The sequence below is a fragment of the Chelonoidis abingdonii genome, chromosome 5 (assembly GCF_003597395.2).
Source record: "Chelonoidis abingdonii isolate Lonesome George chromosome 5, CheloAbing_2.0, whole genome shotgun sequence".
Taxonomy (NCBI): domain Eukaryota; kingdom Metazoa; phylum Chordata; order Testudines; family Testudinidae; genus Chelonoidis; species Chelonoidis abingdonii.
The window spans coordinates 145,749,766-145,773,473 of NC_133773.1; the positions used below are offsets into that span (position 1 = coordinate 145,749,766).

At 54.8% G+C, this 23,708-nt stretch overlaps 1 protein-coding gene across 1 annotated transcript in view; it reads left to right on the top strand.

The window, feature by feature from the left end:
- LOC116815817 (RING finger protein 145-like) overlaps positions 1-23,212 on the top strand; it is a 32,196-nt gene extending 8,984 nt beyond the window's left edge. Inside the window, 10 exon segments of the mRNA XM_075066727.1 lie at positions 14,286-14,521; positions 15,988-16,163; positions 16,509-16,649; positions 18,161-18,343; positions 18,968-19,115; positions 20,070-20,426; positions 22,702-22,715; positions 22,717-22,787; positions 22,790-22,869; positions 22,871-23,212. Coding sequence (XP_074922828.1) covers positions 14,286-14,521; positions 15,988-16,163; positions 16,509-16,649; positions 18,161-18,343; positions 18,968-19,115; positions 20,070-20,426; positions 22,702-22,715; positions 22,717-22,787; positions 22,790-22,869; positions 22,871-23,080 — 1,616 coding nt within the window. The 3' untranslated portion in view covers positions 23,081-23,212.
- The last annotated feature ends 496 nt before the right edge of the window (positions 23,213-23,708 follow it).

The following is a 23,708-nucleotide window of genomic DNA, read 5'->3' on the forward strand; positions in this document are numbered from 1 at the left end:
ACGTGGAGGGACAAGTATTAGGGGGACATAAGCCGCTTCTGCTTTGCCTGCGGGATTCCTATGCCTCCCGAGCGAGTTAGAGCGTGGCTAAGCCTTTTTATTCCCGTTTTATGCTCACTGTCGAGGGGTGCGAGTTTTATGAGAGAAGGCCAGCGAGGACTCGCCTCGGAATTCGAGTGCAGTCGCGCTTATCAACTATGAAGCCTGGGCGTTGCAAAATGAAGGCATGGAGTGGCGCTAGGCTCTTGCTTCGCTGCGGTGGTGTGTGGGTCTCAACTGCCTGTAGGCCAGTCGTTGGCAGGTCTGACTTGCGAACTGAGTATCCTACATTCTTCCAGATTAGTTCTGTCCTTGAGGCAGACATCTATCAAAAGTGCTGAGTGAGTTTATCCGATGCAAGAACGCCCTTTTTTATCCTTCAATGTGCTTGCTGTCGTAGGGAGTGTCTTCACAATTATATTTCTGACAAGACTACGTCAGTATGGGGGAGTCGCTTATTTCACCCATAGGCCATTGAGCTGTTTTGTTAGTGTACTGCGTACATGAAGCGCAACGTGCAAGCCTGCTTAGGACTATAGGTGGGGTACACCGGAATGTTAGCTCTACACCTGCACGAGCGAACAATCTCTTGTAGCTCATTATGGTGCTTGTGGCAGAGTATAAGGATGGCCTTGTGCAATAGGGTGGACGTTCTCTCCTCTCTTCTTCTCGGAGCTCAGTTAACTTGGTCCGTGCTCGTCGCGCGTCGTCCCTTCGTGGCAAATGGCGTTGGTGAGAGAGGACCCATGATGAGGAACTGGGGAATGTTCTTTTAGTTTTCATCTCTGTGAATACTGTTGTTGGTGCTCGATCGTGTCCCCATGGCTTGCTCTTCTTTAAGTAATCATGTACAGAAGCAATAGGCCATAGTCACACTAAATGACTGACCCTCCTGATCTCCTAGCAACTGTATCTGGCTGCTGGGCCCCTCTAGGCTCTTGCTGCTATAGTGTGCTGCGAAATTCCAGCTTGGATGAGGGTGCTTAGAGGCATGTAGACAAAGAGATCATGGGTGACCTCTTATCGTCTGGCCCTGGGACCAGGAGCTTGAGCAGAGCGCGAATAGGCATGGTGGTCCCGTGTAGTGGGGCTTTGAGTTAAGATCAGGAGCTATGAGCTGTAGTGGTTCTAGAGCAGAGGGAGCGAGAGGTCTTGAATGAACTCAATGTACCACCAGAAGGACCACGGCCCAGATGGGTCCTAGATTCGCTGACCACAGAGCTAAGTTTTGATCTCCTTTATCATTGGCTGTCTATCTACAGAATTAAACCTGTTCTTGCGTTTTACATAGGCGTGGGTGAGAGACACGGTCATTGAGGCTATTCGACGGTGAGTAGTTGGGGGTGCAGGTACCTTGCAGTGGGCTTCCCGCAGGACCTTGGCTTCGTCTAGCACTGGGTAGAGGTTGTGTCACCTGGACTGTGGGGAAAGGCGGCGTCGTTGAGATGGTGGTCGAAAGGATGCTTTGATATGCTTCCAAGGACCGCAGTACGACCCAGGCTAGGGTGATAGGCACCGTGTGAGCTTCTTGCCCTGAACAAGTCTGCATCCATAGTGGGAGGAGGTCTCCCCACAATGTCCTGAGATCCTGGGGCTTCAAGGGACCGTAGGGGTATGCCTGATGCACCTAATTTTATATTTCCACTGATAGTTTTATCTATAGCATTGGTTCTTCCCCTTGAAACTATTCTCTGACCCGGGACCTATCCGGTAGACCTATGCTCGCACCTAATCTGACAGTGTTGCTTCAATTGAGGCAGTCACTGTCCAACAGTCAGGATCAAGACTGCTGCAAATTCCTGCTCCAAGAGTGTGTCTGCATTTCTCAGTGGTGGATCAAGATCCTTGCTGCTGATTGATAAGTCGGGTGATAGGAATGGTGTAGTATCTGCTTGAGGAACCTTGAGTGGATTATCATAGGGAATAAAGACACATGGCATTGAGTTTCCATTTGAATTCTGTTCGTCCAAAAAAGTGAGGTTTATTGCATGGACTCTTGATGGCGGGGCGGCAAAAGGGTAAAGACCAGAGATAGTGAGGGCTACGGGCAAGAAGACTCACTGCTAATTAGGGAGGTTTAGGCAGCAGAAGAAGACCACTGGAGCTTGCCTGCGGGGCTAGTGCTGAGGTTGCTTGGGAGTATCCACGTGTCCGAGAACTGATGCTCTCCTGGGTGGCACGCGATGTGGGCACGATTCAGTCGCAGTGATCGGACCATTCCATTGATGATGTGCGAATGTCATGTACTGGCTTGATACTTGGTTGTCTTCTTATTCACTGTCCCATTTAGGCGCCTGACTCAACGTAGCTTAGTGTAAGCGTGGTGGTCTGTCTTGGACATGCTTGGATTTAGCTGCTGTTAGTCTTGGCTTCCCTCCGAAGTGAGATCATATAAATTCCATCGTTGTGAACTGTAACCTATGTCTCTTACGCTCTTACTCTGACTGCCCTTTTGAGCTATCCATGTGGACGCAATTAAGGGGGCTCTCTCTCTTTCCAATTTGGGCTAGCCTGAGAACCGGGCTCCCAAGGGTGAGTGCTCCCTGCTTGCTGTGTGACATCGCGTCAAATCGAGCAGGTGGCACGTCATTAGCTGCTCTCTCTGCTCTCACGCAAGAGCACTATGCGAGTGTGTCTCGTTGGCAGTGAGGCTCAGTGTACGTTCGTGGCGGATGGCTTCGCTCACAGCGACGTTGGTGGCTGATTTTCTCAATCTAGTGTCAATGGTCGCGGACTTGTCTATGGGACGTGAGAGCCCTGGGCATTCCCAGGGCGGTGTAGTACTGAATTGGAACAGGGTTCGACAATACTTAGCGTAGAGCGACATGTAATGTGTTCGTCATATTCAGGGAGCTGATGAGGAACGTGCATATCTAGTGGACTCCAATTATGAATTCCGGATGTGGGGTCTGGCTGGCGTGGGCCTTCCTTAGGCGTGAGTTGTGAATCATGGTGAAGAGGAAGGATGGGTGGGGGTCGTAAGCTGCACAGGGGACAGTACAAGTTCCACAGTACTAGCTAGTAACTCTAGTCCTTCTATGATTGCATTACTCTGTTCGGCCTGAGCTAACTGGAGTGAGTGTGGACGCATTGATCTATGGTCTGTGGGTTGGGGGCATAGGGAATGATGTGATAAGGCCGCTTCTTCTGCTGCTAAGACAATCTCCATTCCACTCTCGACTTCCATGTATCTTATCATGCCGTCCATGCTGAATAGGATGGATGTAGTCTCTATGTGCTGTGTTTATTCCATTTATATCTCTCACTATGGGCTTTTTTCTATACTCTTTTCGTGACGCTGCCTTCTGATAGGTTGAGGCCTTGTTCTCTTTTCCACCGTGTGGCGCCTCTCACTGTAGTTACGCCTCTCGCGGGTCCACTTCTCTATCTCCCCTCGGGCACAGGTATATTCAGATGGAAGCCCCCAGTACTTCTGTATTTGGCTTTCTCCTATGGTATATCTGCATGCCACTCTATAATGTTGGCCCTGCAGAGTATTCATGTGCGATTTCCCCACCCCAGTACCCTGCTTCAGCGGAGCACCCCCCAAGTGAGCTACACAAGCTGGCACTAGAGTGATGTGGCCGATTTTTGATGTTAATTTATCGCTAAGAATCAGTGTATGGCCCCTGAGTATGATACCGTACGAAGCTAAACACCGTGCCATCCGCTTCACATTGTACCAGCAAGTGCGGGCAGTGGGCCGGTAGGATGCCACAAGGGCGGTATATGGGCCCGAGCTCTGTACAATCGTGTCTAAAAGCGAGAACATGCAAGAGCATGGACGCAGGTCTCCATCTAGCCGGTGTACACTCAGTAGAGGTCCAACTATCTCGCATCCCTGGATATGAGAGGGATAATGCCCCGCTGATGGTGACGTTTTGCTATACACAGCACCTCGACTGAGTTTGACAAACTGTTCACCATGAGCGCTATTACGCGAGCTTGCGCGTTTAGATTCTGATGGGCAGACTGGGAGTCATGAGAATAAAGGGGGACCTTCCACAGGCAGGTATGAAACATAATCGCCTATAAAGGATGGGGGTCAAGGGGTATGATCAGAGGGGACAGTCTTGGTCTCGGATGCCTCCTTCCTTTTGGCGATATATGTATTAAGGAGAATTGACCCACCAAATCTGGGTGCAGACTTGTGCAAGAGAGTCTCACTCCACTATATTCTCTTCAACATAATCCATGTGGTCAACATCCCGTGATCTAAGTCACATATCTCACGATTCTTAGGTGAGAAGCCCATCCACTCTTTTGAAATCATCCCAATAATGGACACTTTTCAAGACTCTCTTTCCGGCGCGCTCTTAGCCAAATAGCTCTTGTACCTTTTCTCCCCTCATCCTCGAGACCAGAAGGGGCCTCCTGGTGTCAATGGCTCTACAGGTCTCACTGCGATGTACCACCCAGATCAAACTTGATGAGATCAGATCGTGCGCACGAGAGAGCAGGTTTTACAGGTGCTTTTCCGATTTCACCTCATCATAAGTGCATGAAAAAAATATTCACTAATGAAAGACTAGTGTGTTAGACCGAACAAGGAGAACTATACAGATCTCCTAAGTAACATAGTATGGCCAAATAACAAAGTCGTAATACGTGATCCGTGCACATGAAATTTACGGCTGGTTTTGTGTGACACTGTTGATAAAATTAAATATTCTGCTGAACTCTCAGTGTCCTCTTCTACGCAGTTCCTGACGTATTCTAGGTGGTCGGCCATTAGCGGTGTGGTGTGAGCTGTATCGACTGAAGAGAGCCAATATGCTATAATATGGGCTAGGTGCACCTCCAAATGCCTTGGCCATCTGTCCCCTAGCACTGTATGGCGAACTGGCCCCTCCCAAGGCTGCAAAAAGCGGTGCCTAGTCTGACCGCGATGTATTAGACAGTTAAATCATACAATCGTGCCGATGATTGCGCGAAAGAAGGCCCCTGCAGGGCAGTGCACACCCCATCTGGTTGCCTGCGGAAAAAGGTGACGATGCGCTCACGCAACCAGAGACGGAGGGCGCTTGGAGCATCGCGTGGAGTTGCGACGAAGATGGCACTCGGAACCTGGGCGTTTTGGAAGATTGACAGTTGCACGAATGTGGAGGGTCTGGCTCAAAGCACATGAGGTACCGCACTCTCAGATGGTGACGCCGGACCTCCAGTATGAGGTGTACGCATGTCAATGTTTCGCCATCGTAGACCGGCTAGCCACATCTGATTAGGCACCATCTGTTGTTTACGCATAGCCGACTCTGGTTTTTCCTGTGTCATCAGGGGTATCAGTGGTTGATAATATAATACCCATGCGATAGTGGTATACATTTGCGTGTCCCTAGCTCATTTGATCGTATGTGCGCGGCTATGCAACAAAGTTTGGCGAGCAACTCGCAGGGTGGCACAAGTGTACCCTCTGTGGGTCGTCCGTCCCCTCCGATGAAGACCCTCTTCCTACGTCGCTCATTCGCTGAGGAGAGTGGAGTCGTATGGTCGTCTTGGCTAGCCGTGGTATTAACCCTTATCTCAGCGGAGCGGTTGATGCAGATGACGGAATATAGCGTAACCTAGACAAGGCGTCCTTCGTAAAGGATGAGTATATCTCACATTGGAGTATGTGAAGGACATTAGATTTGATAGTGGAGCTACGTCTCAATGAAAGGAGGCAGGCTTCACCAAGTAAAATCTCTTAGCGCTAGAATGAGTTACCTTGAGTATGTAGGGAGCAGTTCCAGAGTCCATCTCATCCCCGGAGATGACCTCTGCAATCAGCAATTAGATACGAATCGGTGACGCTTGCGAGAACAGGCCAGTAATGTACACACATGCGGATATTTTATGTTGGCGAGGTAAGTTGGACAGACACTGGATGCTTTCATGCAACAAAACAAGAGCTTGTAGAATCACATGCGGAGCAACGTAGGGATCGCCTGCTGAGGGCACCAAGGTTCCATTACCGGTGCGGGGGTACACGGATGTGTGAGAGCACCACGCACGAACGTAACCCATAGTGTGCATGTCACCTTTCAGCGTCCTCATAACACCACCGCAGCAGCCAAGCTTCACACTTAGACTTACTAACACACTCCTATCCAGCCAAATCACTCTCTCACTGTCTCAGACACTCGCCCTATCCGTGGCTACAGGATTTGACCACTTATAAATTCTATCGTTTAGTTGACAGGTCCAACTACCCTTACTAGGCTTGGCACCCTATCAATGGACTCAGTGGGAAGGGAGTATAGTTCAGAGCTCATCAGACTGTGTTCTTGAACTACGTCGTGATACGATGATAGAATGCGCATGCTATTTAAGGCACAACTAGCCCCTTGTCTCTCTCATGACTACTTTTGTGTTTGATTAGGAAATTGGCCGAGGAGAGCTATTTAGGAGGATCAGCACGTCGAAGGCAAGCTCATCTTGAGAGCACTATGTAGTTATATTTCAAAAGGAGAACTACTTACCACTTCACACATGTGGTGTTTGTCGCCACCACGACCTTTATTCTCATCTCCTCATCCTTCAGAGAGACCGGGAGGCGAGAGAGGCCACTCTATCTGCGATGCTGAGGATCAGCTGTTAGAGAAGCCTTCATTTTCGTGGGGCTTAAGCTTTACCTTTTGACGTTGCCTTCAGTTCTTAATTTGTTTATCTGCCATTCTCAGTCGTTAGGTCCCAGCCAGTGACTTTGGGGAAGTTCGAAACCCACCAAACGTTCCCGATGGATGCCTCAACGAGCCCATCTCTCCATCTCCTTGGTGGAGTACCAGCCAGAACAGTCCAGTCTCATTGCCTACGACTTCGCTTAGGTCGTGGTGTGTCTTGAATGGGCGACATCTGCAGAGCGAGTGGGAAGGTTTTATGCAGCTTGAAGCCTCTTTTGCTTCTACCCTCGCACAGACACCTCTGGTGGTTCAACACTGAGGACGGGTTCCTTCGGTTTCTCCAAGCACCTCGGGCTTGTGATGTCAGCTGCTCTCTTGGTTAAGAGGCCCCATCTTGGGCCTTGGCCCAGCTCTGGCTTGGGCAGCCGCCCGCCATGCGCGTTTCGCCCTCAGATACCAAAACAACAAAGTCCTGCTCGTGCGCTACTAAGCTTAGCAGCACCGCTTCGTTCCAGTCTTTAAATACCAGGCTCGACAGTTGTCCACACACCATTGCCATTAGCAGGCCAAGCCCAGCCAATTCGCTCCTCTTTCACGTTGGGGACACATTACAAATGTTCCATTCACTATCCCTCTCTAGGTCTGGCCTTAAATATATTCGTCAGACTATTCCAAGATGTCTGCTCCAGGGCTCAAGTTCTCTCGGATCGATTCCCCTCGTCGTCTTCGATCTAGAATCTCCCCAGTGCCCTACAGAATTGAGGAGAGACATCTAGACAATTCAGATCTCTCTACCTACTTTACGATGTAAACCTTTCAAAAAGCTCTGCACCAACCCCCATCCACGTAGAGACTCGACCACAAATACATCCGTTCTACAGCTTAGTGGAATTCAGCACCCAGCGAGGATGACGCCTCTCTACTGGGTTCTGCAGACTTTCCTCTGTACGTCCACAATCGGCGGTAATTCTCCTTATTGTATATAGCTCCAGTCATGTTCCTTTTGTACATCTCTCCAGCATGCCCAGGTTTATCTCTTGAGCGGCTCTGTCTTCTCCACAGTTGACCTATACTGCGGAAACGGGCGAGAATACACAACTGATTGAGAGGGAGGAATTATAGTCGTCTTAAAAACAGACACGTCAGGCTCAAGGTCAGAGACCGTAGGACTCACACCGGGGACGGCTCTTAGCGGACTATGCACTCTCTTAATCCTCTAGCGCACCCCAAGTCCTCCGCCTATCCCCTTATCAGGTGCCGAGGGCGTCCCCTCACTTGCAACCTCGCGGAGCCAGGCCTGCAGCATATTCATAGCTCCAGAGCACGCCTCACGGACATCACAGGTCACACGAGAACCCTGGTGGTTTGATTGATTTCGGGGCCACACTCACACTCTAGTTCTTGCCTCTCCATTTCCATCACCTAATCTTCTCCAGGAAGAAGGGCGTATGGCCCCTTGTGGGAGTTCCACCTATTATTCCCCTAAATCCGGGACATTGGAAACTAGTTAGTCTAAATGTTTCTTCTATCAACCTACGAGTCACATCTTAGTCCTCATCAGTGCATAGATCCTTCGCGAGAGAGGAAGCTTTTAGGCGAGCGAGACATTGCTTTGGCCAGCTCACAGTTTCCCTATTTCCAGCTCTTCTCCTCTATGTGAGGGGAGACTTCGCCTTCTAGAGTCAGCGGATCCTATTTCTGCGAGTATTACTCAGTCTTTGTCCCACTCGCCTGGCCAGGGCAGACTGGAGATGGTATAAGAACCTCGCTCCTGGCGTTGCCTATTGCTAGGATCTTGTCTGTGTCTTCATCTATGCTCTCATCCATCTGAAAGCCTTGTCCTGGTAGCCAAGCTCCTTTTAATCTACAGTCTGCACCCTGGCTTTGTGTAATCAGCTTCCACACGATGCATCGTCAGACACAGCGCTATAACGCTGAGGTTTGCCGCCGCCAGTCTTGGCCTAGGATACTGGTTTCCGCGAGACTGCCATAGAAGTCGATCTGCTCCCCCCCCGATCTCAGTCTGGGGTTCAAAGCTCCCACCTTTTCGTTAGCATACAGGTTGAGGCTGGTCTCTCTTGCTTGCGTTCCAAACTTATTCTGAGCTGGGCAGTATTGCTGGTTTGCGCACTGCTCTCCGTCGCTCTTGGTCCTCAGACATACAGTAGCCAAGCGTGAGTCCTCAGTGATGTGCAGTGGAGGGGTTGTTGGGGGGAATGGCAATCTCTTCTCCCTCGCCCCTCCCCTTGCGTACAATGTCCCCATGAATGCGCGGGCGGCATGTGTTACAGGTAGGCTTTTGCAGTCTGTAAATATGCTCTGAAGTGGCCCACCAGCAGCCCGCTGTCCAAACTGTGGCATGCAGCCAAAGGTACATTATTCAGTCATTTTCACTGAACGCATTTCCATCTTAGCTCCATGCGAATGATTCCCTGATATGTTGCAATTCAATAATCCTTGCAGTTAAGTGAGCATGGGCCTGGATCCTGTACTCCAAAGGGAGACAGTCTACCCCAATCACAAGGGCTCTTTTCCAAAGCGTTGGACCTAATACTGGAGAAAGAACCAGCCAATGACCAGTGGGACAATTCTCATTCTGTAACCGCCTCTCCTGGCTGCTTACTAGGGATCCAGTCGGCCATCAGGGCAGGTGGCCACTTGATGAGGGTCGCTCATACCCCTGCGCTGGAGTCGTGTCTTCTACACCTCTCTCATGGTCCACCACAGCCCTCTCTCTCCATGATCCATCATGCGACTCAGCATTCCACACAGTCCCTCCTGTCCCATGGGTCCTGTCCAACCATCTCATCAGGCATGTTTCCGTCGCCACTTGACCCTTGGAGTCAAAGTCCTCCCTATGTCTTTCCGCTCCACCAATCTGCCAGTCTCTCTCCAATTGCTGCTACTTGCGGCTGAATGACTTTCTTTTCTCTAGCAGCTTTACTCACAGTTTTTTTAGCTCTTTGAACTCTCAAATTCTTCGATGAATGGTTCCTCCTCGCCCTCTTCATCAGGCTCCTTGTCTCCCATCTACCATCCGTTCTCCGACCCCGCTCACTGATTGGGGAAACCACGATCTGATCTGTTGTGAAGACGACCGTCCGTCTGGTTGGGGACGTCAGACCTCTCGTGCGAAATTCGCTCCTCGGTCTTTGCCTTAGTGAGCTCATTGTCTCAGAGTCTTCGACCATTCCCCAAGACCCTTCCTTTGTAGAAACTCTGCTCCTCAGAATTGTCGGTCCCTCACTCTTCTCAATCTTGACACGATTGAAACCATGTGGTTTTCACGCTGTGCTTAGCCTGGAACTTCCCACATAGTCCCCTCTTTATAGCTGCGCGTCTTTTGGTGCACATGGAATCACAAAAGTGCCTTTCCCTTAAATGGTAGCTGGTTTAAGGGCAATCACTTCATTCCATTGTTGCTCATCACGGTCACTAGGTTAACTTGCACAGACCTGTGTCGAGCCCTTATGGCTACCCCATTTGGTTCCAGGAACGAAAAATTCCGCGCTGGTGTGACCCATGCTCCTCTCTGTGTCTGGTCACATCTACAAGCCAGTTTATCTTTTTGCGATATCCTGTGTCGAGTCGGTCAGTTTATCACACGGATTCTCCCACCGAACCCTATGGAACTGCTTACTGCTGTCCGTCATGCGGTGCACTCTTCTTATTTTGTCCATGATGCGTCTGTTCCCGTTTAATATGGCATGACACAACATACAGTCTTCCTCGCATGGTGCACCATCACTCCTCAGTAGGGATTAAGATCTCACCGTTCCCTGGAAAACACCCTGTTACCCTCTTTCGTCGAGCCCTCTCATGCACATCTGGTCCTCATTACCCCCATTTGTTTTTAATCTGCTCCAGTGCCACTGACTCTGCATACGAGCTGCCATTCATGGGGTGTGACGATGCCGGTTCTGGTGGGACCCTAACTGAGAGTGCCAAATCACATGTGAACCATATGCTGAGAACAGGGCAGTCTAACAGCCCTAAGGCTTTGTGAGTTTTCCACTCTCTAAAGGCAAATCCATCCACCAGACAGATAATAACTTGGTTCGAGCGCCACTTGGCTAACTCAACAAGTCACACAGCAATTATCCTTAACACTCAGCTCCTCTCTAGTCCATCAACTATCATGATATTACAGGATTCCACACGTCCTGGATGAAATGTGCTTACGAAAACTCCCACAACGCTCCATAATAGAAAAGGTTCTCATCGATCCAATAGGACCAAGCCACTCAACCCAGGTCAATTATGAGCAACCATCAGATCTTACCTACACAGAATCTCTGGCCTTTGAAATTAGAATCTATAAATCTAAAGGTTTATTATAAAAAGCGATTAAGAAAAAGATAGAAAGATGAGAAGCTATAATTGTTAAATGTGATCAACTGCATATCAGTAATAGTCCATACAATCTATAACTTCCTAGGCCATTGAGTACAGTCCATTGCAGTAATAGCTGCTAGGTCTTAACAATGACAAGTCTTTCTTGTGAAAACTAATCCCGGCTGGACTGGTCATTCTATGTCTCCTTGTTGCAGAAGTTTATTTTTGAGTAAGGTCCTCCAGAGGTTAATTGCATAGCTTAGGAGACTGGAAGAAAATTGGATGAAGGTTATCCGCCTTTTATTTAAGACTTTCCTTCCTAGGTGATAGAACCTCTTGTTTACTCGTGAAAGTTACAGAGAGCTAAAATGGATAGTCTGGATGTTCAATGGGTCATAGTTGCCTGCCGTTCAGGTTATAGTTCGCGTAGAAGCACACTGAAACGTGATTGTGATCTCTTCTTAGTTACACATCGTTGTTACGTTGCTGTTTCTCAGTTGACATCAGAGGATGACTAAACTCGTGTGGTCTGTTGCACGGCATGTTTGGTATCTTTTATTGTGCGGAACCTTGCTACGAGTTATGTCACAATGGAACGTAGAACGTTTCTTCCAAAATCTCTAATTGGGTCAGTTTGTGTCAGGTGGATTGGGTCCTTAATTGGGGCATCAAGCAGTGCTAAGAAAGATAGCTAATGTCCCTCGTCTCTTTGAGGTTAAATGTGTTGTTAGTCTTTTTTTTTGCTTTACATCTTTCGTGTATTTTCGGTGGGTTTGTGTGGTTTTGATTGACACTTATTTATATTTTTGCTTTCTAACTTTATAATAAGTGTTCACCTAGACTGCTACTCTCTTCAACAACGATGACACACGATCTGAGTTGGTGGATGGGAAATGATCGCTAGGAGGAGTTGCCGCAGTTTACTAAGACGGTGAAATTTTATTTTATTTTAATTTTTTTTCACATTTAGCTTGGGGGTGCAAGACACCAGTGAAGTCAATAATCCAAAGAAGAGGTTACCAATGGTCTCTGTCACGCGAGGGACGGGTCTAGTCTTCCTGAACCTGGAAGGGGTCAATCTTGGGTCTAGGACTATACGGATTATTTCATTAAACTTTGACTAATGGAGAGCGTGTATAAAATTGGCGTAGATTGACTCCCAAGCTTGAGAGGATTAATGCAACACTATCAGAGGATGCGATATAGTAATTCGAGAACAAGCCTTTGACAAATGAAAATTGGTCTGAAACTGACAAGATGAAAATACAAGGAAACAATTACAAGGACTAGACAATTAGGGAAGCAAAATCAACATGCACAACACAAAAAGGGGACTAATCAGAGGCTGGTGAAAACAACTGCTTAAATGAATCTGGGGCGAGAAGTGAATCAACATCTGAAGGAAGCCACCAACAGTGTGAGGCCCATTGCTTAAAAAAAGGTTAAATCATAATTTTCAACTTGTTGGGATCTTCTCAGAACACAGCAGAAGTTTGAAATACAACAGTATCCAGCCAATATTCCTAATTCTACTACAAAAAATGATACAGACGTACAGACAGCATAATCATAACCAGTAACCCGTAACCTGGTCTTAGACACCTTATATGACCCCCTTTACATAAGATTTGGTGCCACTACAGAACCTTGTTGCAACCCATGTTCTGTATGGTCCAGTTATAATCAATACGTCACACAGGGTTGGTACATCCACTCTGCCACAGTTGTCACGGAGTCCCCGGGCGATGCTCTGGAACTGCTCCCCACAAAGCCAGTCAGGACTTTGGGGAGCCCCTCTCCCTTGGAGAGACTTGTTCAGGCAAGAAGCTCACACGGCTTCACCTCCTGAGTCTCTCTTGGAGCATTCAGCATCCTCTGCCCTCCGCGCGCTTCCCACAGCAAGCCGCCCCAGCGGGGTCCTGGGGAGCCACAGGTCCTGCACCCCACATCGCAGTCAGACGTGACTGTCAGCCACCAGTAACACAGAGGTTTATTCGATGACAGGAACAGGGTCTAAAAACAGAGCTGTAGGGTACAGCGAACCAGACCCCTCAGCCGGGTCCATTCGGGGGGCAGTGAGCCAGACCCCACATCTGCCCTCACGCCTCGTCCCCAGCCAGCTCCAGACTAACAACCCCTCCAGCCCCTTTCCGGCCAGGAGATCACCTGATCTCTTTGTTCTCCCAACACCTTCAGTTGCACCTTTGCCCAACACCTTCAGTTGGCACCTTTGCAGAGGAGGGGCCCAGGCCATCAGTTGCTAGGAGACAGAGGATCAGGCATTTAGGTGCACTGACCCTTTGCTCTGCCAAATACTTAAGAACTGCACAGGGGACACTGAGGCACCAACAGAGTATTCAGAGAAAACTTTGAGAACATTCCTAGTTCATCACAGAATCCCAGTCCTGACCACATCTCGGCTCGCTCTGGGCGTGTGAATTCGCTTCCCGCTTTGGGCTTCGAATGGGGGCTGGGTCTGGACGTAAGGGCTGGTCTGCGCCCAGCGCTGCGGGTTAGCTGGCCATTTGGGGGTTACACCTGTTCAGTTACACACTGCAGCCCTGGCTCGGCTTTCAAGCCGGCTCCTCCCAGCGGAGTTTGTCAGTGAGTCGCAGGTGGATACACCCGAAAAGGGTGTCTCTGCACAGGGGTTGGTGCCAGTGTCACTAAACCGGGGCGAGGCTGTGCGTAGAGCAGACCAAAATCTTCCCAGCGGAGCTCAAATGACACAGACACAGCGCGGGGCTTATGGCTACCCAGGGGGGCAGCGCCCTCCGGTGGCCATTTGTAAGCTGAGTGGGGAACACTTCCTCGCAGGCAGGGTGCAGGTTGAGCCCCTCCCATACAGCCTCTGTGCTGCTGTGTGGGGGCCGTGGGGAGCAGGGTGAGCCCAGGCTGCTTGCAGCAGTGGCTGGGAGAGCTGGTGATGAGTCTCCCTTCACGCAGCACCTCTCGTCTGAGGGTCTCAAAGCACCATCCACGATCACTGAATAGCAAACGTCCCACCGGCCCCTGATCGTGGGGGGCAGCATTAACGGCCTGATCTGGGTGGGGAAGTGGCTCGCCCATGCCCGACAAGGAGACAGTGGCACCCAGGAGTCCTGACTCCCAGGCCCATGGTCTAATCACTAGGCTACACTGCCTAGGCTATGGGCTGCAGCCATGGTGCCGGCTGGACACATGCATGCTGGGAACACTGGTTCCACGAGGGAGCGACAGGGGGTGTGGGAAGGGACTCGGCAGGGGCCGGCTGTGAGCCATGGCTGCGCTCCAGCTGCACGCACAGGCCTGTTCTTGCCTTCCCGCCAGGCCAGATCTTTGTGAGCATGCTCTGCGCCCTCCTGATGAAGACCACGCAGGTGTGGCTGTTCTGTGCCCCGCTGCTCCCGCTGCTGGCCCGGCTCTGTGGCCTCCCCCTCCAGGCGCTTCCCGTGGTCAACACCTTCGCCACCTCCGTCACTGTGGTGGAAGTGCTGTATGTGGCCGCCTCCCACCTGCTGGTTCCCTTCCACCTGGCCGCTGCAGTGTGCAGGGAGGTGGCTCAGGTGAGTGCCTGGCATACAGGGAGAGGGCGGCTGAGGGGAGATGAGTGAGTCTGGCAGTGCCCTCAGGCGGGCAGCTCAGGGCACTTCCCAGTGAAACCAGACTTCTCCAGGGGAATGGGGAATGGGACACAGGGCCTTGCCCCCTGTAGAGAGCACTGGTTCCAATCCAGCTGCAGGGGAGGGGACTGGCCAGGTCTGGGTGGGAGACTAGCTGGCTTGGGGGGGTGGGGGAATGAGTAAGGCTAAGATGAAGTTATGGAATCCGTGACTTCCAGCGACCTCCGTGACATCAGGGACCCCGCAGCTGTTCAACCGCTGTGAGCAGCCCCACGCTGCTCCCCAGTTGCCAGCCTACAGCGGCAGAGGAACCCCGAGCTGCTCAGTGCTTGCAGGGGGTCCCCCACAGCTCCCAACCCCACAGGGCAGTGCGGGGACCCTCGTCAGCTATAGCCCCGCAGGGCAGCAGGTGGACCCCTCCCAGCCACTGGGAAATGGGGTCCCTGCAGCTCCCAGCCTCTGCAGGGGGCAGGGTGCTGCACCCTCCTCCCTAGACGTTCTGTCAGGGATGTTTTTAGTAGAAGTCAGGGACACGTCACGGGCAATACACAAAACACCATGGAAGCCGTGACGTGTCCCTGACTTCTACTAAAAACATTCCTGACAAAATCACGGCCTTAGGAATGAGACATGGGGCCTGGCTGAGGAGCCAGGACAGGGGCCATGTCCAGGCTGAGGAGACTGGCGGGTGTGGGGGGAGGAGCTACAGGGCCTTTTCCCCGCTAGGGGGCGCTGGCTCCCATCGGGCCCCAAAGCGGGGCAGCTGGATAGCTCGGGGGGCTGGGAGTGGGACACGGGGCCTTTCCGCTCAGAGGCCTGTGTAGCCCAGGGTGGCTGGGAGGTGCTTGTGTGAGACAAGCTGATGACTCTGAGTCCATTTTAGCGTGAGCCCCTTCATGCAAACCACCATCAGAACTGGGCCTCTTCAACTTCCTTACGGACAGTCCCCAGGAGGGCCTGGGGCTCTGGACTCCCCTCTGACCCCTAGGGAGCAGGGTGGTGGCTCGCTGGTGTGAGGGCAGGGCAGGGTGCTCTCAGGGAGCAGCGGGGTTCTGTCACCAGGGCAGTGAGCCCAGAGCTTAACATGCTTCAGACACTGCCCCCAGGTGCCCTGTAAAGCTGCCGGCTGAGCTGGCACAGGAGTCTGACTGGTCACAGGGCCATAGGACTCCCCAGCCAGGTGATCCCTCCAGTCCAGTGTCCGGACGCTCTGACTCCAGCGCTCATACCAGAGGGGGATGGAGGCACTGGCTGGCGATGGGTGTGATCAGACACTCCTCCCTGAGCTGGGCTGGGGCTTGGTGCAGCACACAGAGCTGGGCCGTCCAAAATGGGGAGTGACTTCTCTGTGGCAGATCCCCACTGCAGCCCCCCAGCCCAGCGCTGGCTAAGTGGCGCCTCCTCCCCAGGGACTGGAGGTGTACAGGCTGGTGGCACTGGGCATGTCCCTCTGGAGCCAGCTGGCCGTCCCGGTGCTCTTCCTTGTCTTCTGGCTGGTGCTCTTCACCCTCCAGATCTACTCTTTCCTCGCCTCTTCCAACAGCCTCCTCGCCCAGCAGGGGCTGCTCTTCATCTTCCTCAGCAGGTAGGAGGGGGCGACTCGCGCTGGGGCAGGGGGCGGAGTGGCCTGGAGGGCCACCGGGGCTGATCCAAGGAGCAGTGGGCTCAGGCTGCCTGTGGGGGGATGGATCTAGGCCGTTCTGGGCTGGAACTCCTCTAATGCTGAGGCTTGAGATACGGGACGTCGCATACCCGGCCTGCTTGGACCCCAGCAATTCAGGTCCGGTCCCTACTTCCCCCTGATGTTCCTGCTGTGGTGCCGTACCTGCTGTCCTAGCCCATTCCCTGGGACCTGTCCGCATGGGCTAGGGGACGGACCCGGGGCCTCCCGAGGGAACGTCTCACCCTGCCGTGTGGTCTCGTCCTGCAGCGTGGCGGAGTGCTGCGGCACGCCCTACTCCCTCCTTGGCCTGACCTTCACCGTCTCCTACCTCGCCCTGGCCGTGCTCAACCTTTGCAAGTTCTACCTGCTGGGCTACGACGCCTTCCAGAACGGCAACGTCATGCACAGGTGAGGGGCCCCCGGGGGACGCGGGCATGGCTGCCGTGCTGGGGCTGTGGAGGCCATATGCTTGGCTTCTGATCAGGCGGCTCTGCCGGTGACCACGCTGCAGTCCGAGGGGACAGCACCATGGATGGACATACCCTGGCTGGCTTGGATTGAACTCGCTCCAGTAATGAGCAGTGGAGCGGCGGCAGCATGGACAAGCTGCTCAAACACATACCCCGGGGGGGCTTCTCCAGCCCATGCTGTCGTGGGTTCCAAGATACTGGCACTGGAGCAAGCGAGATACAAGCTAGCTCAAGCCTGTCTTCGCATGCTACAGTCATCGCTCTGATCACAGGGGACACCCCGGCAGCCGCCCGCTCTGCCTTGGGCAGCAGGATGGCATCATGCCGTCATCCTCAGGGGTGTGGTGTGAGTGCTTTCTCTGCTCTCCCTTCTTCTCTCTGTGATCCATGAGCTGGCTCTGACGCTCTCCTGCCCACGATCACGCTCCCCTGGGGCTGGGAACACGCGTGGTTAATTGTGACTCCAGTAGTGCTGCATGGCAGAGAGAAAACATCTGCCACAGGCGGGGCAGCTTGTTATCGGCCTGAGGCAAAGCACTGGGCAGCTGTCAGGAGAGGGAGGGGGTGATGGGTTACCCCTACTCTGGGGTGCCACCTGATGTACTGGGGTCCCACTGAGCCCGCCTGTTCCTCCAGCCTGGCTTCCCTCGCCCTGTTCTGCTGTGCCAGGTCCTCAAGCCTCCGCCAGCGCTCACACAGGTAGGGAGACTCCCAGCTGCAGAAAGACACAGACAGAAGGAAATCAACTCTGCATGGGAAGAATCAACTAGGGGATTGCCCAGCACTCCAGTGCACACTCCCTCTGGGGTGCAAACCCACCATTGCACCGTCTTGCGCTGCACAGAACGGAACAGCGTATGCTCAGGAAATTCGCTCCTGCCGTCAGTATGGAGGAAGTTATGCCCCTCCCACCCAGTTACGGATTCCACAGACTGGTTTTAGAGAAAACAAAACCAAGTTTATTAGCTAGAAAGGATAGATGTGAAGTGATTATAAGGGATAGCAAACAGATCAAAGCAGATCACCCAGTGAACAAAACAAAGATGAAATATAAGCTTATGATACTACAGAAATGGGTTCCAAGAAGGAGTTTCTCACCCCAAATGTTGTTTTAGGCAGATTGCCGATTGCCCTGCCCCAGGTGATCCGCTGGGTGCTGTGAGTTTGGGCTGCCTTGCCCGGCGATCTGGGCTGTGAGCACCCCTCCCCCGGGTCGAGGGCATTGCCTGCTGACAGCACTGTGTGAACGGCAGCTTGGCTGTCACTGATTTGGGCAGGGGCTAAGTCCCGGCATGCAGCACTGCGTGTGCGTTCATGGCTGGTCGCTGTACGCGTGGTAACCGTGACTGCTCAGAGAGCCGGTGACGCGCCTGGCTGTCTGCACTAGTGGGTCCTGGTGATCGCATGGTGGTTGAAGCCCCATGCCTCCTTCTCCTGCTCACCTGGCAGGGGTGTGACGGAGGGCGTGACGCTGCTGCTGCTGGCTCTCCAGACGGGACTGCTGGACCTGCAGATCCTGCAGAGGACCTTCCTCCTCAGCATCATCCTCTTCATTGTGGTGACATCGACCCTGCAGTCCATGATCGAGATAGCTGACCCCATTGTGCTGGCACTGGGGGCTTCGCAGAACAGGTAGCACCTGGTCCCCCAGCCTCCCGTAGAGGGCAGCAGGACCCAGCCCTGTCTGATGCCCTGTAGCCTTCCCTGGTGGTGTGGCACAGCTTCTGTCCCAGCGCTCCCCATGGCTGGGGCTCATCGCGTGGGGGTCTCCTCAGACCAGACACAGTCCTGGCCATGCCTCGGGACTGCCTGGAGCTTGATGCAGCACCTCTTCTCTCAGGGCCCACGCCAGAAAGGGTCCCGTTGACGTCTCATGCCCTTGGACAGGCGGTTGTTGAGCACAGCGACACCACTGCCTTCCCCTTCACCCCTCGCGGGGCTGCTGAGACCCTTGGCTGGGAGCCGGTGCCATGGCTCCAGGGAGAGCCCCCAGTGGCCATGGGGAGCTGATGAGATGCAGAGCAGTGAGGGCAAAACTGGCTGGGCCCACAGGCCTCCCTTAGCGCCACATGCCCAAGCGGGGACGGGCAGAGTGTTGTGCGTCTCCCTCATTCCCAGCCGGTCCTGCAGGCTCCCTAGCCCTCTCCTCTGCAGTAGGAGGGACTCTTGGGCACCACAGGGGGCTCTGGGGAAGCACCGGAGCCCTGCAGGCTGAGCTGTGGCCTGGCCAGGCCTCTGACGTCTTCCTCCTCCCAGGAGCCCTTGGAAGCACTTCCGCAGCCTCAGCCTGTGCCTCTTCCTGCTGGTTTTCCCCTGTTTCATGGCATACAAGATCGCTCGCTTCTTCCACATGGACTTCTGGCTGCTGATCCTGGTCTCCAGCTGCATGCTCACCTCTCTGCAGGTATGGCCGGGCCCCCTTCTCCCTGTACCGAACCCCAGCCGTGCGCTCCGCTCCCTGCAGGTACAGCCGGGCCCCCTTTTCCCTTACCGCCCCCTAGTTGCACGCTGCCCTCCCTGCAGGTACGGCCGGGCCCCCTTCTCCCTGTACTGACCCGCAGCCGCACGCTCCTCTCCCTGTGGGAACCGCTGAGCCCTCCTTCTCCCTGTACCGACCCCCAGCCGCACGCCCACCTCCCTGCAGGAATGGCGGGGCCTCTCTTCCCTCAATCCTGGTCCTTGGCCACCTGCCTCCCTCCCTGGGGCTATAGCCAGGTCCCTCTCCAGACAATTCAAGTCCCTAGCCACGTGCTCCCCTCCCTGTGGGTATGGCTGGGTCCCCTTTCCCCCAATCTGGGTCCCCTACTGGTACAGCCAAGTCCCTTTCCCCCTGATCAGGTCCCCAGCTGCAGTCTCCCCTCCCTACGGGTACAGCTGGAGTCTGTTCCCTGCAGCATCTGTTCCTCCTGGTGACAAGCACCTGCCGCCCTCAAATCCCAGCTCCCGTGGTGCTGCCCTGGCTGGCTCGGGTCCCTCTGAACTTCCTCGCAGCCTCCTGCACTCCTGGCCGACCCACGTTTTGTGCCCTCTGCAAATGTTGTGACTTCCCGACTAGCCCCTTGACAGAGCATGACTGACTCTGTGAAACAGTGACCACAGCACAGGGCCCTGGGCTCTCGCTGGGAACACTTCGCCACCTGAAACCTGGCCACTCAGCGTCCCCCTGCCCTGGGCCAGTCCCTGACCTGCAGCAACACCTCAGCCCCTTCACACCCACCCTGGGGTGGGACCTTGCCAAAGGACGTGTGACAGTCACCTGGGTTTCCATCATCTGCCCCCTGCAAGTGGCGTGGGGCCGATTGGCCTGGGTGCCATTGGCAACGGAGCATCTCCCTCACTCTCTGACCCTTTGTGCCAGGTGATGGGCACCCTCTTCGTCTACGCGCTCTTCATGATCGAGCTGCTCCAGGATGCGCCCCTGGAGAAGACGGACGAGATCATTTACTACGTCAACGCGGTGAGCCGGGTGCTGGAGTTTCTGGTGGCTGTCTGTGTGGTGGCCTACGGCACCTGGGAGTCCATCTTCGGCGAGTGGAGCTGGATGGGCGCCTCCGTCATCATCATCCACTCCTACTTCAACGTGTGGCTGCGGGCCCAGTCGGGCTGGAAGAGCTTCCTGCTCCGCAGGGAGGCCGCCAAGAAGATCAACTCGCTGCCCAGGGCCACCAGGGGGCAGCTGCGGGACCACAACGACGTGTGCGCCATCTGCTTCCAGGTGAGCCAGCCGCGCCCTCCTCCCCGGTGCCGCGCTCACCAGCAGGGACAGGGACTCCCTCTCCAGGGCAGCGGGGGTCTCCAGCGCCCTCCTCCTGCACCGGCTCCACTGCCGTGCCGAGTGGATCACTGCTGGGCGCCTTCCCTTGCTCTTCGATGAGCATGTGCGGGGGACGGGGACGGTTCTCCTGCAGATCAGAAACCCCTCTCCCCTTGAGTGCACTGCGTGTATCTAGGGGCCCCCTTCCAGGCCCAGCCTGCTCTGCGCTAGGTGCCGGCTTCTCGGGGCGTTGTACAACCCGAACTCCTAGTTGGCCTCCGCGTGTCCTAGGCCGGGGGTACGGGTGGATCCTCTTTGAACAGGCTGCGGGGGCCGGGGAGGGGGGGTGGATCCCTGGGGGGTTCGCACCAAGCTCGAGGGCAGTGACTGATCCAGCGGACCCCAGACTTGCTGCCTGCACAGCCCCCTTGTCAGATGTCTTGCTCCTTGTGGCCCCAGGCAGCCTGGAGAACACCGGCGTGACCTGGCGTGCACTGTCGGTGCGAGGTCACGATGTGCAAAGGATGCCAGTTTGTAAAATGCCATCCTCCGCCCCCTCATGATTGCTGCGACCCCTCCCCAGCTGCCCGACCCCACGCGGGCTGCCACCCAGAGTGTGGGACCCGCTGGGCTAAACCCTGGGCTGTTGGTTGCTCAGTTCTTTCGTCCACTCAGCATCGCTAGGGGTCAAAGGAGTTTCCTGGGTTCAGGCTGCCTGCAGACTCAGGCGGACGCTGCCGCTCCCGTTACACTTGGGCCCGTTTGGCACGTGTGCTCCAAGGAAACTTTTATTCTTTGATGAGATTCGGCTGAGTCTGGTTATGCCACGTGGGCCCTGTAATTCCCCTAGGCCAAGTGCGTACCTGCCCTCGAATCCAGGCCCACGTATTCCAGGCTCCATGGCCACGAGTGGGCAGTAGAATTGCACGCTGATGAGGATTCGAGCCCTTACCATTGAGAAGGGGAACCTAGAACAGTGGCCTGAGGGGGAGGAATGCAGCACCGACTGCCTGAGTCTGCAGACAGCCTGGAATAGGAGCTTGCTGATCTGTGGTGAGACCCATGACTTGTGCAGTACAAAGGATGTCCGTGGGGTGGCCTCTGGTGACAGCCCAGGCTGGCAGGTGCCTCCGGCACAGCTGCCCAGCAGGATGGGTGACTCACATCTCCTGATGACTTTCTAGAGGCCCTGAATGCGAGGACCAGTGGGCAGACAGAGAGGTGCTGGGTGATGGGGCATTTTCTGGCCTCATCTTGGGGTGCCAGCCATGCTGGAGAGGCTGGTGTGAGGGTTGGCAGCACCCCTGTCAAGGACTTACAGATCGTGCCCACACTTGGCCCTGTGCGGTCCGTGGGGGGTGCCCCTTTCAGTGAGACAGCCCTTCTCGGGGGTCCACTCTCTCTCGGGGTCAGGCCCCTCCACCTCCTGGAGCCGCACCTCTCTGAGCCTTAGCACGTCTGTCCTGCCGTGGGCCCCCTCGGGAGTCCATGCACTCTGGGCCCCCTGGGCCTCTTCACCCCAAGGGCTGATGGCAGCCCTGTTCTCTAGACCAGGTGACTCTCAGCCAGCATCAAACAGGAGGGTTTATTGAGAGTTGAACACAGCACAGGAAACTCTCAGGGCCTCAGGTCGGCCTCTCACAATAACAGCACATCCAGTCCTCCTGCATCCAGTTGGCTCTGCCTGCTTCCCCGCCAACACGACCCCCCCCGCTCCCAGCTGGGTCTCTGATATCCCCGGCCTCGAGCCCCGCCTCAGTCCATTGTCTTCTCTCCAGGTAAACAGGGTTGTAAACAGGAAGACCTGAGTCCCCTTTCCTCGCAGCTCTCCTCTGGCTGGAACCGGCTGGTCAGGTCACGGGGTCCTCTCTCTGCAGCCCATTGTCCTCCCACTGGCCAGAACCGGTTGTGTCTCCTGGGCTGGGGTCCGAGTCCCTCTCCTGTCCTCTGTAAACAACAACTCCCTCTCCCCTCACCTCGGTAAACCAGTAACACCCAGGTACATTGAGTCCACCCCCTGTGCATGCAAACCCTGGAAAAGACAGAAAACCCAACCTTCGTCACAACCCTATAACACCCCCTTGCACTTGATGGCACCAGGGAGCCTGGGAAGGCTTCTTGAACCAAGCTCTGCCTGAAGGTAACTGGGACTGGATCTTCGTACTCCCATCCTGTTCCAGCTGAACAGCGGTGTCTGTCCCAGCTCCCCACTAACCCTTCTTCCTCTGCCGGGCAGGAGATGACCATGGCGGATCACCGACTGCGGCCACTTCTTCCACACGGGCTGCCTCCACAAGTGGCTGTACGTGCAGGACACCTGCCCATGTGCCACCAGCCAGTGAAGCTTCGGCCACCGAGGGCTGCAGCCAAATGGGGAGAGCGGGCGGAGCCAGAGCCCGAGCCTGTCCCAAGAGGGGCCACCTGAGGATGCAGATGCTGAGGCTGCGGGAAGGACAAGGACGCTGGGCCCCAGCAGGCTGGTGAGAGCGGGGAGCCCAGCTGGCAGGAGCAGGAGAACCCAGCACTGGCAGAACCCAGCAGGGCCGCTGAGGGCAGGGAGCCCAGCTGGCAGGAGCAGGAGAACCAAGCACTGGCAGAGCCAGCAGGGCCGCTGAGGGCGGGGAGCCCAGCGGCAAGAGCAGGAGAACCCAGCACTGGCAGCGCCCAGGAGGGGCCGGGCTGCTCCCAGAAGCTGTGCACAGCAGAGAGGACGAGCCCATGGACCCAGCTGGGAGCAGGACTCCCCCGCCAGTGTCTCGGGGCTGCACTCCATAGCTGTGTGCCAATCTGGGGCTCACAGCCCTGCTGGGAAACCCTGCCCTTCTGAGACGAGGAGCAGGCTCCTTGGGGAGCCCCAGCCCGGCACCCAGGTGGAAGCACAGAGTGGAGCGGAGAACATGGAGTGGGGCAGGAGCTGGGGCCAGCACGGGCTCTGACAGCAGCCACTGTCTCTGTTAGTGTTCAGCCTGCAGCACCAGCCCCACCCCTAGAGCCTGGGCTGGGGCATCCCTGCAACCCGAGTGCTCAGCAAGTCGGTGCCAGCAGAGGCGGCGTGACAGTCGCTGCCAGGCTGGAAGTGTAACTGCCCGTGCGCTGCCCTGGAACAACATCACTTGCCCACGGGACAGGCCTGAGTTGCAGACTTGCTTCAGCTCCAGTCCCCAGTGCAGTGCCCACCCATACGCAGCGCTGGGGAAGAGGCAGCAGGGCCCAGCACAGCCCTGCTCCGGCTGCAGGGAAACA